This window comes from Notothenia coriiceps, unplaced genomic scaffold (assembly GCF_000735185.1).
Source record: "Notothenia coriiceps isolate Sejong01 unplaced genomic scaffold, NC01 NC01_scaffold00000497, whole genome shotgun sequence".
Classification (NCBI taxonomy): domain Eukaryota; kingdom Metazoa; phylum Chordata; class Actinopteri; order Perciformes; family Nototheniidae; genus Notothenia; species Notothenia coriiceps.
In genome coordinates, this window is record NW_011333198.1 from 82,395 (window position 1) to 100,137 (window position 17,743).

A 17,743-nucleotide genomic window follows, 5' to 3' on the forward strand; every position below is an offset into this window, starting at 1 on the left:
TTTGTAGAGTGAACTAATTTTGCTAGTTTCCCCCCCCCCTTTTCCGTCGAGAGTATTCACGGTGTCGTCCTCTCTCCGTACGTCAACTCAGAGCTGAATGAGAAGAGGCCCATAAGTATGACTTACCAACTCCTTTCCTTACCCTCTGTAGGAAGTTTATTTTTGCTTATTTTCTGTCCCCCTTCTGGGTCTACGTAGTAACACCGTTAAGAAGGTGTACTGTCAAGGAGGCACGTTGCGGCATCTCAACTTTTAGGAGACCACGACACGCAAACTACAAAAGGGGTCCCCTCTGGTTGGTCTCCTCTGTATATATGCGGACACCGGTGTCGAGTGTTCGGTCACACCGTCCGCGACACGTCTGTCGTCGGCCCAACCGCGTTTGTCGATCGACGGTTAGAGGAACTAGGCCTCTGTACTGGCTGGTGTTTACTTCCCTCGTCTGTTAGTGGTTAGGAAAATGACTCACAGTCTCGGTTCTCGTCCGATGTAAACCGTACTGCTTTTGAAGTCCCCTTGACCAGTTTCCAAGTTTTCTTCGAGAATGAGTCACGCGCGTCGTGATGGTCGGTTTAGGGGAATCCCGCCGATTTCGCGCACTGTGGCCCAAGACTCAGAGACCTAGGCATCTTTGGCAAAACAGTCTCCCACTGTTGTGGCACGACTAGGGTTTGATGCCCCGTCTACTTACCGCGCCTATACAAAACGCACGATATCCGTTTAACGACAGGTCGTTGCGACCCCTTACTGGTCGTGAACTCGCCGCCCCCTGGATGCCACCAGGCCGAAAAGATGTATGGTTAACGACCTGGAACCTTACAGGAAACCGACAGATTCCTGCGGGACCCGCGCCGGGAACTTAGGCGACCTTACATGAGTGTTGTAGCAAACCTCTTACCCGGCGGGAGATTCACAAGGGAAAGTCCCGGTACGGGTGTTGCAACCGGACATGTGACCCACGCAGACTAGCGAGGGAGGTGACCCTCTCCCCGAGGACGCGTGCTAAGGTGCCAGAGGGACTGCGTAGCGACAGACTACCTTGGTCCTTCCGAGGGCACCGCGAGACCATAATTCCCCTGGGTGAAGTCAGCGAGGAGGACGTGAAGCCAGGCCGCGTCCCTAGTCTCCCATAGACCCCCCTTTCGCTATTATTGTGGGACCCGGTTCAACACACGCTTGTACCAGGTGGGGTACCCCCCCCAGTAGGACGTAAGAGTCCCTCGGCCCGGTGTAACACGCAAGGCGCACGTCGCTTGTCAGTGGAGGCGAGAGGGCTTGGGACGAGATGTGGACCTCTGGTCGGCCCCACCTCCGAGGTCAGGGGAACAGCTCCGGAGGAGACTGTACTCAGACGGGGAGCAGTGAGCGGTCTTATTGAGGCAGACTGTCTCTCATACACCACACACGCGGGTCGTCAAGGACCGACACAAGTCGTCGACGCGACTAGCAATGGTGGAAGGGACGCTAAATACACCGACGGCGAACGGACAACAGACAGCAGTTGGTACTAAAGTGTGTCGTTGCCGCCGCTTCACGACTAATAAAGGTATGCCTATAATTAAGGTCGTCGCAAAATATGTACACCCGTCGTGACAGGGGGGTGACCGGACAACCTGTACGTGCAGGAGGGGGAGATTCTCTCACGCAGACACTTTGCTACACACAACGTGCAAGTGGGACGGTCCCCTCCCAGCTAAAGATTTGGGTGCCGGCCTCTTATAGGTGGTACTGCAGAGTAGACTAACGCGTCCGCTTATGTGAGACTCAGACGAGTACAACTACCTGTGGGTCCCCTTAGGGTGCACTGGGCGACTTAGTACGAGGTGTCGACGTATGTCTCTCCCGACAGGGTGGGACGTCCACACGCGCGGACTCCTCCCGACAGCGAAGAGGTGAGAGCGCGACCACTCTCAGCAAGAGTAAGCCTGACTCAACTTAAGGTAGGGCTCTATTTATTATTAGACCCCCCCTGTTCCTCGAGAAGAAGGTCAACTACTACTTGGGTCCGAACCTGTCTACGCTGGTGTTCAAATCAGACATTCGTCGAAGGAGGGACCTCGCCTCGGTCGTGGTCGTCACCAAGGTCATTTAGTGTGAGAGTAGGGAGGAGACAATCGCCGAGGCAGGTAGAAGTGGTGAAACTTGTTCACGCCACCCGGTCCCTAATAGGCTTGCCGTCCAGCCAACTTGACACGCATAAGGGACCTTAACCTGGGCGACCGTAAAGGACACAAAGCCCGACTGCCAATACACCTTCATCGTAGGTAAGCCAGATACTCACGTGGTAGAAGGGACCACTGTGTGAGGGAATGGACAACTAAACAGTCTCAACTTTCCAGAAAAATAATAGTGGGAACTACCACCTGTAGACCTACCCAGAGGTGGGGGGGCAGAAAAAACCCTATTCTTTACTGCTCCCTATTTTTGGGGCTAAAGAAGGGGACTCCTGGGACCCTAGCGAGAGAAATTCCTCAAGGACGTCGAGACCCTGACCTCGCGTTCGGTGACAAAGAACCCTACGGTCCCACAAAGGACCTGAGGGGAGCTTGACACGCCCCCCGCCCCCCACCCCATAGCCGTTAACGCTCTATGGGGAGAACGACAGTCGGAACGCGAGGAGGTAGCAGGTATTTGTACGGCGGAGGTCGGTGGCCGACTCACCCGCATCGACAGAAAGACACGACACCATCAGACCACTGTTCGGGACGGTCTCGGGAAGGCGGCCAACGGACAACTTCGTTGGGGTTGCCCCGGGGGGGGGGGCTTTCCAGACCACTTCCCAGAGGTGTTGACGGGAGTGTGCCCGAGAGTAGGACAGAGACAAATCCTCTTCCAGGATTTGTCCTTGGGAACTCCGCACAGTGCGAGGTAGCGCCCACACCGTCGCGATAAGTGGAACACGCGCATATTGGCGCGGATTCCAATAATGCTGACACACATCCGTGGGACCCTGCTCCCTTGTTCGCGTTTTTAAACGACAGGTAGCCTATTTCACCTACTTTCGTTCCCTGATGGAGAATATTCATTTTTTAAATGCTATATTCCCTGGGAATGTCATGCTCCATTACGCATGGCGAAATGGACATGGGTTATTAATTGAGTAGGTGTGTGTTTTGTGCTTCTGGTAACGGACGGACCAGTGGTGCGCAGACTACATCCTGCTTCTCCCTTAACCCTAATAGCGATAGCCTTAGAGGGCGAAGCCTTATACGATATAGAACTGGGGGTTACGTACTGTAACCCAGCTTCTATGAGTATAGGCGCAGTCCTCTAAGGTTCAGGCCTCACTGGCTCCACGAATAGCTGAAGAAAAGCTGTTTGTGTGGGAGCAGATTGTAGGGCCTACTTCCTATTTTTACGGAAGTGAGCCCGGAGGTGGGGCCCACGTCATAGGTGGGCGTGGATTAAGTCTGTCAGTACACGTGTAGAGGGATTACCCAATAGCGATAGCCTTAGAGGGCTGCGCCTATACTAATAGAAGCTGGGTTACAGTACGTAACCCCAGTTCTCCAATAACACAAATTGTTCCTTGTTGAAAAGTCTGTTGCCAAATGTTGAATAAGCCTTAGCTTTACATTGTGGCTAGTGCTAATTAGCTAATATTAACATGTTAATAATAATATGTTAAACTAAAATGAGAAAAATGGGAAACATTACACTTACTACTTGTTAGCATTTAGCATAGCAATTGTTCCTTGTTAGCATTGTCTTAGTGAGCATGTTAGAATGGAGAGTATTTAGCTCAAAGCCCTGATGTGCCTGTGCCGCTTCACAGAGCTGCTAGCATGGCTGTAGACACTTAGTCTTGTTAATGTAATTTAAATTATATAAATCATAACCTAATCCTGTTTAATATCCACATTGTCCTACAAGCCAAGAAACCCAGGGATTCTTGATAAACTGCTTTAAGCTCTACAATTGGCATTTAATTCTGCAGGGAATATTATTTATGTTCATTTTTACAGAGTGAAAGTTATATCAGTTCATGACTGGACAGGCTAATCAAGATTGATTGAAGAAGCATTGATTATTTATTTCCATCACAGACACTTTTGTTAATTGGCTCTTATCCTTGAGCATGTTCCTGTTTCATTTTTACAAATCCTCATTCAAATAGAACTTGGTGTGTGCTGCTAAATGCACAATCAAGTGTTTCAGCTAAATTAATACCATTGTTTTGTAAATCAGTAAAATGTCTGACAGCACAGTTCCCTGTTTGGCTGATTCTGTATGGTAAGTTTTTAAAAACCTGTAGTTTGCATGTTGTGCTCTTCAAAAGCCTCTCATCAGTCCCAGAAATGCGCTGAATAATAATAAATCCCCAAAATGCTGTTCCCAAAAAATATAAACATAAATGACCTTTCTTCCTATTGGTGCTCATATTGAGGGCGTATGTTGTTAGAGTCTATACTTAGGTTTCAGAAATGATAAAACATTATATCTTACTGACAAACTGAGACTGAAAAAATACTTTTTGCTTCATGCGAAAACTAGGCTGGCCATTTATATTTCCTTTTAAGCAGCCTTCTTTTGAATGTGGTTATATGCAGGAAGCTGCTGCATATTAAAGGAGAGAATTGGGTTTTTTTGTTTATAAAGCTCTTCTCCAAAAGTTAGATTATTTCATTCAGCTTGCTGTCTTGAGTATTGGAGTTCACACTCGCTCAGAGACGTGGTTTATCCTTGAGGTTCCTCGGATTTACTTATCTGCACTTCATACTCTTGAGATGAACTGCAATGCAATCTAAAAATGTAAGGGTCTAAGATAATGGGACATTTTACAATTCCTATAACTGACTCCCTCTTGCTTCAGTTTTTGACATGAAGGGTTTCTTTTGGTGGTCGTAGTAATGATGATGGGATTAAAGGGGGTGAACACGTGACGTAGCATAAAGGTCGACAAAGTCTGTGTTTTGCGGATATTGGGGTGCACGAATGGAAACGCAGGACTTGCATCCAGGAGTCTAATGTTCATTCTCTGGGTGAAACCTTTGTTGAATTGAAACAAAAGCAACATAATTAATTTATGTTATGTTAACAGTACATCACTTAAGTTACAACTTTTTTAAACACCAAAACCAAGACCTTCCTTGAACCAAACCAAAACATTTTGTTGCTGAGATTTAACCAATTTGAAATGCAATTTACGAAACTTAAGTCAGCTACGTGACATTAACCACATGGTTTTTTCTCAAACTACCCTTCATATTGAAAAATGAAGCTAAAGGGTTACCCAGTGAGTTTAAAAGTGACGCAAACGGGTCCTCGGGTATTGCCCATATGCAACTAGTTCTAAAGTCATAACGTGTTGGCAGTGGCGTAGCTGGGGGGTGGCTGAATCCTGGCCACCCTATTGGCCACCCCAAACAACCTCACCAAGGGGGCCCAAACAATTTTAGAACATTAAGAAAAAAATGTTTAAGTAACCTTTCATCATTCATCAAGAATTAACATTAATAGGACGTTATATCGATAATGTAATCACTAAACTTACAATTCATTTAACTTATTTTCTTCCAAAGGTTAATTATCCAAAGCCTCTGTACACCCCCTTCATGTAATGGTTTGGTCCTGCCTCCAAACGCGGTGCAGCACCGCCGGCACTTTCTAGCAGAGAGTGAGAGCATGTTAGGAGCAGGGATGCTAGTACTTACGTGTGAACGATGTCTCAACGACTAACAAAGTCAGGCTTTCGAAAGAGAAAAGAAAGGAGAGAAAGACAAGAGAGAGGGACTAAAGTGCGACAGTATGTCACCCAGTTTTTCTAAGAAAAGGTGGGTGTGGTCTATGAGTGGTGGAAATGTGTCTGCTAGCTAAGCTTTGTCCATTGTAAATAATAATTATGTTTTATCTTTTTTACTAAGCTGACATTAAGTACTGTTAATATCTATAAAGAAAATGCAGAGGTTTTTAATTTCACTGCTCTTTTAGCTGACATTTAGTAAATGCAGGTACATTTTTAGCAGCTATTCATACTAAATCAGTTGTCCCTCCCCCTGGTGCCAGGACCAATAGATCCATCTCTAGGCTTAGCAGCCCTTTCCCCCCATAAGTGTTATATTTTCACATATTTTCACAGTTATTTAAAGCATAAATGAGTGGGTTGGGTTCTGGAGTTGTGGTTACAGCAATTGTGCTTGGTTGGCATGGCCTGGGCCTGGTGGTGGGGCCCAATGTGATATCTTTTCNTATTTGTTCACAGCTCAGTGTCAGTAAATATTGTGCAGTTAGTATTGGACTACAAGATAGATGCAAGTCTGTACAGATAGAGTTATTTATTTTTATGTTCATATAATAGTGATTTCAATGCCACCCCAAAATGATCACTGGTTCCATCCTGGCCACCCCACTGAAAATGTCCTGGCTCCGCCACTGCGTGTTGGTAAATCGAATCTCGTTTACGTAATAATTGGGAAAAGCATTCTGTAAAAAAAGACACACTTTCAGCTTCCTTTAAACAAAATGCTATTTATTGACTTTTAAACACAAAAATACAAGTGTGGAATTATAACTACAGTATACGTGCAAACTATTAATGTAACAGGACACAGGACACACTGCAGATATGAAATCAAAACGCACAGCACACATCCGACTATCACACACACTATCATACAAATAATTTAAGCTATTTTTAGCATACCGTCATTCATCGTATGCCATCTGCAGCATGCTTACAGGCGACAGCACACGGAGCCGGTGCCCATCACATGTGTAATTAGGCTCCTAACAGGTGTTCTCCGGCACACTGAAACCTTCAATCCAGTTAAGAAGCAGTGGAAGACATGAGCACGATACAAGCTCATAATTTTAAACATACCATATCTGAAGGAATCCTTGGGATCTTAAGAATTTCACAACATCTGGAGCCAGGGACAACTTTTTAAGGATGTTTTTCTTTTAAAGCCTAGAACTAGGAGAACTATGAAAGGAAATTGTATGCCATTAGACAGTAAATGGTTGGTTTGCTTTCCACCAGAAGAAAAGGTGTGGAGCGATGTGAATATAATCCATCATTACTCCAAAGACGTGCTTCTCTCTCTCACTGGATGTCATCATCATCAAACAGATCCTCAAAATCTGTGGAGAAAAGAAAAACAATCATTAAACTAAAGTGACATGACACCGTATTTCAAATGTTTCTGCAAGCCAGCCATTTTCTCATAAAGCAGCGTTGTAGGTAGAGAGGGTTGAAGGGTTGCAGGGTGATAAAAGTAAAAGGATCTGGGAATGCTCTTGCTGAGAGTCCTTCCTGCGGGTCTGACTGTTTGTGAGGTCAGAGGTCAGCAGCAGAAATGTATGAACATGCACAGGAATATGTGCCACATCCTCTGTTCCTGCAGGAAACACTCACCACGATCCAGCTTAGTGAAGTTCACTACTACTTCAACCATTACTGTCGTTGTTTGAATCACATTTTTAGATATGGCAATCATCATATTCTCTTCTAGACGTGCAATGAATCATGGATCAACAGAAAATGTATCAGCAAATATTCTGATAATCCATGTTCTCCATATTTGAGTAAAAGTGCCAAACATTGGCAGCTGGTTACAGGTTCACACACACATGAGGATTTTATGCTTTTCCTCAACATGAAATAAGTCTTAAAAGGCAGTCATGTTTTTTTTTGTTTTTTTTAAATGCTAAAACTCCACCCCGATAATTATTTCATTATAAATTAGTCTTTTTTCTTGAAAAACACAAATATGATTATCAGGACAAATGCTGATTAATTGTTACTGCCAACATACTAATAGATTGATCAACTGATCTCTTCAGAACGGAAAAACAGATGTGGGAAAAGAAAGGAATTGGCTTTAAATAAGGTCTCATGAAATGTTAGGTTCAATAAAGAGAAAAAGAAACGTTTAATGATCGGCCGGTGCTTTTATGTAAATTCTAAATTATGTTTTATTGTTGTGTATAAATAAGTACAGTCCACAGTCAGCCCGCGTACAGAACATTATGTGCAGACTACACTCAAGACGCTGACTTTGTTTTCCACAGGTCCTCCTCGTGCACAGACTGCTGTTTTCAAAGGTGTCATCAAACACTCAGAACATAGAAATCAGACAGAAACACATTTTAGCTCAAATTAAAGACTTCACAAAAAAAGAAAAAACACATTACCTACACTGAAGTGACAGGTGAGAAAATACTTCTGTCATGTTGTCACTCCTGGGACAATAGTTTTCTTCTCGATGTCATGTACGCTTTATGTCAGAGAATATGTGGATGCCCAAATGTGCACCGGTTCACTGTCGAGTTGAAACAGGAAGAAGCCTTTGCCAAACCGTTGCAACAAAGTTGGAAGCACCTTGTTGTGTAAAATATCAAAGTGTGCATTGTAGCATTTTTCGGTACAATGTCAACCCTTATTTACTGATTAAATAAATAGGTCTAATGAAAAGAAGCACCGTTGAAGTAATACATCATAATAAACTATACTATAAACCATGAAATTGGTAGTTCGTTCAAGTATAAATTAATTTGAAAGTAGTTGACATGCTGTGTTCTAAACATGCCTAGCACCCGGTACTACGCAAACATTTTGAAAAAGATGAATTTAAGTTTTTGATTGTACTGCAGTGTCCTGTTAGCCTAGGAAGTAAAATATGTATTTAAAAAATCCTTTAGAAACAAGAGGACTACACACTACAGCGTGTTTTTTCTAGACTGCTGCAGCCTGAATATTTCCTCCTGAAAACACACAAATTACCTCAAACTGTCGCTTTAGTCACTCATTGTTTAAATGAATTAACGTGGAGAATTGTATAATCCCTGTATAAATGAAGGCCAGGGGATTGTGAGCTGCTTCAATGCGCCTGCAGACGTTAAGTGGTACACATCTCTATCACCAGGGAATAAAGCCTGCCACCCTAAATGAGCCTCATACAAAGCACATCCACAGAGCTCCTGCTGAGAAGCCTGCGTGGAATCTGTGTCGTGCATATGGCGAGAATTCGTGGCCGTTTGAAGTAGCTGCGCCTCGGGACAACAGATCACACTACATTATAAAACACAGTTTGTAAAAGGGGGGCGGGGGCTACGAGGAATGTTTTGGGGCCAGTAAAGAGACGTCCTGCTGTGGAACCAGCAGCTCACTGACGCCCAAAGATGAAATAACATCATGTGCTAATAGATTCAATCTGCCTTGAGTGACTACTTCCTATCTGTATATGACTGACTCCTCCTCAGTTTACTTCAGATAACCTAAGCAGAATGTATTTGAGTTGATACATCGATTTGTAAAACTCTGTGAGAGGTTCATTGCAGACAAAAGGTTGTTAGGCTCTAGCTAGGTTTCCATCGACAAGCAGGGCTTTGAGAGTAGGCAGGGTAGATTATACAGATGTGTCTCATTATACCATTTCCACTTTGTGCAATATCTCAAGGTGACCACTTGCTTGAAACGTACCTTGTCTGTTGATAAAGAAACTGTTCAGAAAACCAGCACAAATTCAGAGATACAGCAATTTTATTTTTGATTAAAATCTAAACAAGATTAAAATTCTGTAAAATGTCATCAAAAATCTACAAAGCCCTTTGAAATCCAACAGAATTTATTAATATTAAGAATATTTTTGTTATATTGGGTTTTCCGTATTTACAACACACCCCTCTCCTGCTTAGTCCAAACACACACCTTCTCAAGACGTAAATCTCCTTTACGACCCAAACAGAAATGTCTCTTTGGTACACAATCTGCAGAGCAGTGTGAAGTCCAAAGTATGGAAGTACTAAAGTTGCGGAAAAAGGACGACTCAACAGAGTAGTTCCAGTATTCAGAACACTCAATAGTGCTATAAAATAACCAGTGGTACCACCAACCGCACTACATGTCCCTAACTCCTCCCAGATGAAGGCAATAACTGGAGTTATAAACTTCCTCACCTCCAGGCACATGAAGCGTTGTTGAAACGCTGGACACGCGTCCAGTCTGCAGTATTTCAGTGGAGAATGTATCTGGGGGGACTTCCACAAATGTTGCCCTCTGTACCACCATTATTTAGCAATAGTGATGTGGCAGAATTGTTTTATTTTATTTATCATAAAAACATGTCATATATTCATCTTGATGGATGTTGACTGGATCTCTAATAAGCTATGTTTCAGATTTGTCCACATTTGTCTGTATTTTGTGTAATCAAAATCAACCATGAGATTTTAATTGTCAAGCCCTACTCATACTAAAAAGGGTTGTATAATCTTTTAAAAAGATAACTGTAAAAGAGCAGATAGTGTGGTAGATACAATACATGCACGTACCGTAGATTAGCTCAGTGAGCAGCAACAATTTGAAAGTGTGTTGGGTTTGTAAAGAATGCTATAAAGAAGATTGTTCACCATTGAAGAAGTCTGGGTGAACTGCCTTTTCATTTGCAGCCAAGTCCATCAGCAGTCCTGTGCTTCCCCCAGCCTGCAAGAGAACAAACATGCAGTCAGACACACATTCAACCAGAGAAAGACATCTAGAAATACATCCTATTGCTACAAAATGCATGATTGAGCAAGGAATGTAACTCCAGTTCAAAGTCACTCTCAATGTAGTTAGACAAAATAAATGTACACTAAGACCGAAATAAAAATACAGACAAAAACAGAACAACATAGCAGAAAATAGATCTGAATCAGAATATGGTATATCTTAAAAAGGTTTAATGGATTAATCTAGGAAATTATCAACAGATGAATCGATGAATAACATGTTAGTTGCAGCCCTGTGAATATTTACAAACACAGCTATATGTAGATACAAGCCTTGAGTACACATATTTATAATGGCTGCTACAGTATACAGTGTGTAGGCTTAAGATATAGAACTTACATAAAACTTATACTTAAGTATAATGTGTCAAAAATAATGTTAGTCAACTGAATAGTTGTCTTATTGCAGGATGCAGGACTTTTGCTTGTAACAGAGCATTCCTATACTGTAGTAGTTCTTACTTACTAAAGATACGAGTACTTCTTCCCGCTCTCTGTTTGCTAACATTTTGCTAACGCGATACAGACAGGACACTACACACGTAGAGATCAACGTTACCAAGGCAACAAACTAGCGTTGTTATTGACAATAGCGAAATGAGTGAGTGAAATTACTCTATTGATTTTTGTTAATATTCATTCATTTTTAGCACTTAATGTTACATGACCGCTTAACTATGGTGACATTAGGCATTAAAAGCGGAAATAACAGAGGAATAAAGAATTTGTTATAGCCAACTAACGCTAAATGTTTATTATACAATTTGACTAAGCTAATGAGTTAGCTAGCTAATAAGCTAACAAACCTCGTCCAGATCAACGTACGGCCCCGCGCCCTCAGGAAACATCTCATCCACTGCTGGCTTCATGACGACGGTCGAGTTAGATTGATCCTTCAGTGGCATCGATGAAGAAAACCACAAGGTAATATGGATCAAATGATCAGCTAAAAAGGTTCACAGCCAAGCTAGTGCAGTGCAGGATGAAAATAAGTCCGACGTGAAAATCGAGTGAATACACAAAGGTTCCGCCGCACATTTTTAGATAAGCTTTTAATGGATGAAACAGTGTTGTCAATGTGTTTATTTTATTTAACAAATTGTGTTTTATTCATTGCATTACAACAATGTATCAAGCAGGTCAGAACCACATAGAACTTAGCACTTATCTTATTTGTGACATACCAAACATGACCATTAATTAGAAATCTGAAAGGGAAAACATCGAGAGATTAAATTATGTAAGATCAACTCAAATATTATTAAGAATTACTATGATATTAAGGTTTAAATATAATACATTAAATAGTAGACTGGAGTTTAACCTTTTTAGAGAAGTAAAACACGATTTATTTGTATGTGTGTGAGTTGGCTGTGGGTGGGTCTCATGCTTTTACATTAGCTTGAGGCACAGAAAGGAATACGAGAGGAATAACCTTAAAACAAGCTTTTATAAAATGATTCTTCCCATGATATAAGTTTAAAAGTTAGTGTTCCTATGTTCCATTTATAAGGATGATGTCCCAGGGTCTTCAGAAATACTCAAACTATACTCTGATGTATGCAGTATGTTTTCATGAAAAGCATGATGCAAAGAATCAAGAAAGATCTCATGGAATCCATTTCACTGAGTTGTATTGACTTTAATTGGATACTTCATGCTCCGAGTTTGTGGTATGAACATCAGATTTACTCATCATTTGATTTAAATTCTGATTTTTCTATTTTCATGAAAATAAACAGCAGACATTATCATTAGTAAAAGCTTGAATGTTACTCTCAGCTTGACTCTCCCTGGTTGAAATACTACAACCAGGGATCTTGAGTTTTAAAAAAAAGGTGTTGCAAAACACAATGCTTTTGTACTTACAAACCCCTCATAACAAAAATACTTACCATAAGCATGCAGTAAATGGTTTTATTATCGTCACTGAGTTTATTCTACCCTATACTACATCCCTCACCATAATTATCCAAATATGAGTCAAGTATTTTTCTGGAGGAGATGATAATTTTGCTTCTCTCTTGTCAACCACAGCGCCATCTTGTGATTAATTTCCATCGCTGCTCAGAGGGTTTTGTCACATCCCTGCTGCTTGCTGGGAATCATCCTGCTCACGTCGATGTTGTTCTTGGCGAAGGTATCCATGGCTATCTGGACGGTGGCCTCTGGCATGCTTCGTGTTCGGCCCAGGATCCAGGCGAAGTCGACGTGGAAGATCCTCAGGATGTCGGTGCAGGAGTACACCAGGACGACGTTCACATAGTCAGTGGACAGGATCCAGTAAGGGGAGTAGGGCAGGACTGTGGTGGGAAGGAGCACAAAACAAAATCAGATCACTTTCAATGTCTCTGATCTGAAACAAAAGTAAAAAGTGGGATGCATTTACATGTTAGAAAGTACTCTAAAAACTCCCTAAAAACACACCATATAGAATTGAATAGGAATACAATAGAAAGCCTTTATTATCACTTCACAAAATACATTATTATTAGTAGTGCTTTTCACTATCAGTTCAGTTAAAACTGGAAACACACGACAAACGTAAAACATCTTAAGCAAACACAGTTTTATTAACAGTAATTAAAATAAATCCGATATGTTTTTGCTCCTCTTTAAGGTTAATGTGGTTATTGCACAAGATTCAGGTTTGCCCCTAAATTGCAATAAAGTACAATTTATCCTCAAAAATGTCTCTCTCACCGTAGGAATAACTTATTCCCAGTTTAGCCGGATTCTTGATATCCTCTACGACTCCAGTCCCTTCAATTTTCCTCAGCTCTGCTTTTCTGTATTATTCCACATTCAAGTTTCAAGTTAGATTATGGAAATACACACACCGTGCAAATATTACCTCTTGACTCTCCACATTTGCACAAAGAAAATTGCAGATAGGACTCACAGTATTTCAGAGCTGACCACTCGAATGGAGTTGTCTGTTTTCAAAGTGAAATTGGTTTCGATGCACCGACCCTTCTCAAACTGGGCCGGCAGTTTGGCAATTTCAAACCATCTCCCCATGAACTGTGAGGGCAAAGACACACACAAGTTCAAAGACAATCAGAGCGCTGTGACTGGAGAGTATGAATAAATCTGCATGCTTTAGTGGATTGAGTCAAATGTAAAAAAATATCCACTGGTGGAATCGAAGTACTCAATGTACTTTTGACTTTGTATTTTCTTTTTAAGCTACATTTCTCACTTCTCCTCCACTGCATCACAGAAACAATATATGTTAAAGTACTGCTTAGAATAGCTACATGCTTTACCAAATACTTCGATAATCATTACAATTATGTTAAGATGATGATAAGTACCTAGCCATCCATGCTAAAGTATAAATTATAATGGCTACTTTCCAAAAATAAATTAAATAAGATGTAACACGATACATTTCATTTAGAAAATCACATAGCATTGGTTTAATGTTGAAAAATAGTTGTTCTCCTTTTCAAATAGCAGAGCACAGCTGTTCATGACACTCCCAATTGACCATGGACCACGGGGCATCTGTCTTCCAAATAATTTTAAATGTTTTGTACAAAGCATTTTTTACCTGTTTGAGGTTGAAGGCCGTCTGAACAGCCGGATCTGGACAAGGTCCCCAATGGGGCACCTGAGCCCTGATGAGTGGGAGGATGAAGGCAAAACCCAGAGCGAGAGAAAACTTCATGGTGGAGCTTTGTTACCTGTGAGAGTTCATCCAAATCACACAGATCAACATGAAACCTCCAGCATACGTAAGGCAAAATATATCAGAAATCCAACATTTAAAAACCAATAAATAGATTTCACTTTTTTTTTTATCATGTGTTTTTAGAAACGCAAATCTGTAAATCTGTATTGAAATGTTTTCTTTAAAGTAAGTAAATGCAAGAGAATCTACCCCATTGTGCAAGTTAAATATATCGGGGGGAAATATAAAGAACAAATCAAATCTAACATAAATGTAAATAAACTTTTGGTAGACGCTATTGCAAATGGTTAAACTGAATGCAAACATTTGTGACAGGGTTTTACAGGTAAACTATATAAAAAAATATCATGAAATGTTAGATGAGAAAAATGTTCCTTCAAACACAACAATATCAATTTGGGCTAATATAGAACGTTTAACCTCACAAAAAGTTAGAAACCTGATGAGCAACTGAGTTTTTTTAAATGTTATATACTTCACCATATATGTCTTACCTCTTTGGCCTGGTGGGTCAGATATATGTTCTCTCTGTTGGACAAGTCCTGGTATTTGAATGAGAGACGTTGCTCTCTGCGAGGTTTTGCACTCTGTCTTCAATGACTGTCTTTGTTTAGGGCTTTATTTCAGACATGAAGTAAACTATTAGCAAAGTGGAGTCATGTGGAACACACTAGTGAAAATGTTATAAAACAATCTGGATGTCCCCTACGGCAGGAATGTGGATTTATTTTTCAATAACATATCTGAGCATTCCAGTGACTCTCAAGCTGCAAATAGACGCCATTTTTTAAATGTTGATGAAAATAATTTCCATTTATTATGTTTTGTCATGTTCACTTCACAGTAGCTTACTAATTAGATGTCAGGAGTATTTTAGCAACTTGCATAGCTCTTGAGAAAGTAGTTTAGGTCTCCGTACTCTTTCTACCACTTAAAGGTGGGGTAGGTAAGTTTGAGAAACCGGCTCGAGATACACTTTTTGTTATATTCCATGGAATGCTCTTAACATCCCGGTAGCAATGAATATCTGAAGTGCTTTGACAAAAAACCCATAAAAACATTTCATCTGTGGAAGCCGTAGTACTGTGAAATGCTCGACCAATCATTTTAGCCGGCCGGGCTAAAATAACGGGATGGCGTACCTGCCTGTCAGCCTTCCATCTGTGCACAAACTTATCTCGTGCCCTCATTGGTCATGCGTGTTCGTGTGTGTTGGAGGAGGGGCTCTGTAAGGAAGTGGCAGATTATTTCCGGCTGTTTATTTTCAAATTCTAGCGCACTCGAGCTGGTTTCTCCAAAATTACTTACCCCACCTTTAAGGGTTAAAGTTATTTACTGTTTCACAATGACTCCCCTGACTTTACGTCTACAGCAGGGGTTCCCAACCTTTTTTCCCAAGAGCCCCCCCAAATGACTCCTGTTGGAAGTTGCGCCCCCCCCCCCACACACACACACACACACAAAGGAGTATATTATATTATTATATATATTATATATATTATATATTATATATATAATTGGGTCATATAACATATATATATATGGTGTCTATATACACAACATAAAAACGGACCGGTAAACCTGGTACTGTTGTAAAAAGTTTAAAAGTAACGGTTTTACAAAATTACTACCTGCTTATATGTCTAAAAACTTATTTAACTAATTTCCAACCGTCTGCCAGAGTTTTACATGACTAGTACACGGTTTTGCAAAAAGAATTGGTGTACTCGTACCTTAGTAATTAAAATTCTTTTGAGACCTCTTGTTTACCGGTGGTTGACATTGTTATTTCAGGGACATCGCAAACACTCAACTTATGCACAATATTACATTTTAGTATGGTGTATTTTCTGTGAACGGTCTATTTTCTAGAACCATTACCACTTTTACTGGTAAACAATCAAAAGTCGTACTTATGTGACGGTTTACTCAAAAAAATGTTCAATATTAATCATTGAAAATAACAACAAAAACGAGTGTGTGTATCGACGAATATTATTACGTGGGTGGTCTCGATTCTCGGTGTTTTGACACTTGTCAGTCGAGTTACTCATTTTTTTGTTTGTAGATACATCTGTTTAGGCGGTTGTTTAGTTGTGTACGATCCCTCTTTTAATTGAACTTGACCAATCGAGTTATGCGATTCACCTGAACCGACGAGATTTACTGACTGTCCCACGCTTGAGTAGTCGAGTCAGTCTAGTGGTCGGCTATTCTCGTTGTCGGTGTCTCGTTGCCCACCGCATCCTTAGGTAGTCCTAGACCACAGTGTCTGTACATGTGAATGTCCCCGTTACGGATATTGTACACACAAAAATTACTTTGTCCTACAACTGCAGACAGACTCCGACACTCCGAGTAACATTATCTAGTTTATTTACGGCTATCGTTGTTATCTAAACTCTGAATAACTCATTAAGCAACAAGAAGTCTTTGCGGGAGTAGCGTGCGTGTGGTGTACAAATGTTGGGAAACAATAGGCGACTGGTACTTGTCGAGAAGACAAAACACCACTCGTACACCGCATCACCTCAACAGGCATCCACAAGCCTAGTCCCAGTGGTCCAAAAAGTTTGGGTTGACGTCAGTCGTAACACACACACAGGGAACCCCCGTTGTGTGTAGTGGGGGGTTTAACCAGGGACCCCTCTAAACAGGGTGTCCATAAGACTCATACATTCAACGGAAACCTATTTTGCGCAGATTGTTCATTGTAGTAGCATTACACTACACCTACTTTTACCACAAGGGGTGGGGCGTAGGTCAACTTAGGCCGTCCAGTACCCTAGTCTGGTCCTGGGGAGACGAGTGTTCGGGTGATTGAGATTTGAACTCCAGTGATGACCGATATCTCAGTAACACGATAATCAAATTTTTTCCTTACGGAGTCTACTAAACTCCGTCGTTATTGTTATAAATCTTAAAAGTAAGAAAAAACAAATGTATGTTTGACATGTGCGTTATGACTAACAGTGTTTTCGGGACGGAGTGTAAATGTTATTTTATATATTTTTATTAACTAATTAATTAACCTATTGTTAAGTTCAATCATTCGATAACATCCCATGTTTTCTGTCTTTACATATCTAAGAAAGGAAATTATCTTTACAAAGAAGACGGCATTTAACAAGGTTTGGTCCGGAAAAAAAGGCCTATTCGCTAAAAATTTTGTATCGTAACAGGTACGGGCAAGAGTCTAATAAACAGGTTCAACGCTGTCTAGCACGAGAGGTAAAACATCTAAATAAAAATGCTGAAAACTTAGGGTGATGTTAGCCGTTTAGGCCGATGAAACTCGTACACAAAATTTGTCAAATTAGGGAAACCCTTTACCAAGGGTTAACGCGGCAGGAAAATTAAAGGAAGGTATGTCGCCTTAGGTTGTACTTAATTAGGACTCAGGTTATTGGTAGTTTCAGTGAGGGTTATCACGAGGAATTAATCGAAAATAGGAGGACAATTGTTTTATGAAAGTGTAAGGTAGGACAAACCTGTCATCAAGAATCGTAAAAAAGGAAGAAAGTCTGAGACAGTTTGAAATTAATGCACAACGCG

At 41.1% G+C, this 17,743-nt stretch overlaps 2 protein-coding genes across 2 annotated transcripts; both read right to left on the minus strand.

Moving 5' to 3' along the window:
* Positions 1 to 6,448: 6,448 nt before the first annotated feature.
* LOC104955137 (myeloma-overexpressed gene 2 protein homolog) lies at positions 6,449 to 11,524 on the minus strand. Its single transcript, XM_010782368.1, has 3 exons — positions 11,298 to 11,524; positions 10,351 to 10,423; positions 6,449 to 7,080 (listed from the first exon to the last, which is right to left on the minus strand). Exons 1-3 carry the CDS (start codon positions 11,394 to 11,396, stop codon positions 7,043 to 7,045), a joined length of 210 nt encoding a protein of 69 aa, XP_010780670.1. The 5' UTR covers positions 11,397 to 11,524; the 3' UTR covers positions 6,449 to 7,042.
* A 35-nt stretch (positions 11,525 to 11,559) lies between these two features.
* LOC104955147 (apolipoprotein D-like) lies at positions 11,560 to 14,788 on the minus strand. The gene is made up of 5 exons (XM_010782379.1): positions 14,683 to 14,788; positions 14,048 to 14,180; positions 13,394 to 13,515; positions 13,195 to 13,280; positions 11,560 to 12,794 (listed from the first exon to the last, which is right to left on the minus strand). The coding sequence occupies exons 2-5, from the start codon at positions 14,162 to 14,164 to the stop codon at positions 12,559 to 12,561; spliced, it is 561 nt and encodes a 186-aa protein (XP_010780681.1). The 5' UTR covers positions 14,165 to 14,180; positions 14,683 to 14,788; the 3' UTR covers positions 11,560 to 12,558.
* Positions 14,789 to 17,743: the final 2,955 nt, after the last annotated feature.

Excerpts from the sequence above, each read along its gene's own strand:
- LOC104955137 (XM_010782368.1), bottom strand. The coding sequence starts at position 11,396 with ATGCCACTGAAGGATCAATCTAACTCGACCGTCGTCATGAAGCCAGCA. Across the intron at positions 10,424-11,297 it reads CGTACGTTGATCTGGACGAG|GCTGGGGGAAGCACAGGACT; the intron begins GTTTGTTAGCTT and ends GTTCTCTTGCAG. Across the intron at positions 7,081-10,350 it reads TCACCCAGACTTCTTCAATG|ATTTTGAGGATCTGTTTGAT; the intron begins GTGAACAATCTT and ends TTTTCTCCACAG.
- LOC104955147 (XM_010782379.1), bottom strand. The coding sequence starts at position 14,164 with ATGAAGTTTTCTCTCGCTCTGGGTTTTGCCTTCATCCTCCCACTCATC. Across the intron at positions 13,516-14,047 it reads CGGCCTTCAACCTCAAACAG|TTCATGGGGAGATGGTTTGA; the intron begins GTAAAAAATGCT and ends TTGCCCTCACAG. Across the intron at positions 12,795-13,194 it reads GGGAATAAGTTATTCCTACG|TCCTGCCCTACTCCCCTTAC; the intron begins GTGAGAGAGACA and ends TTCCCACCACAG.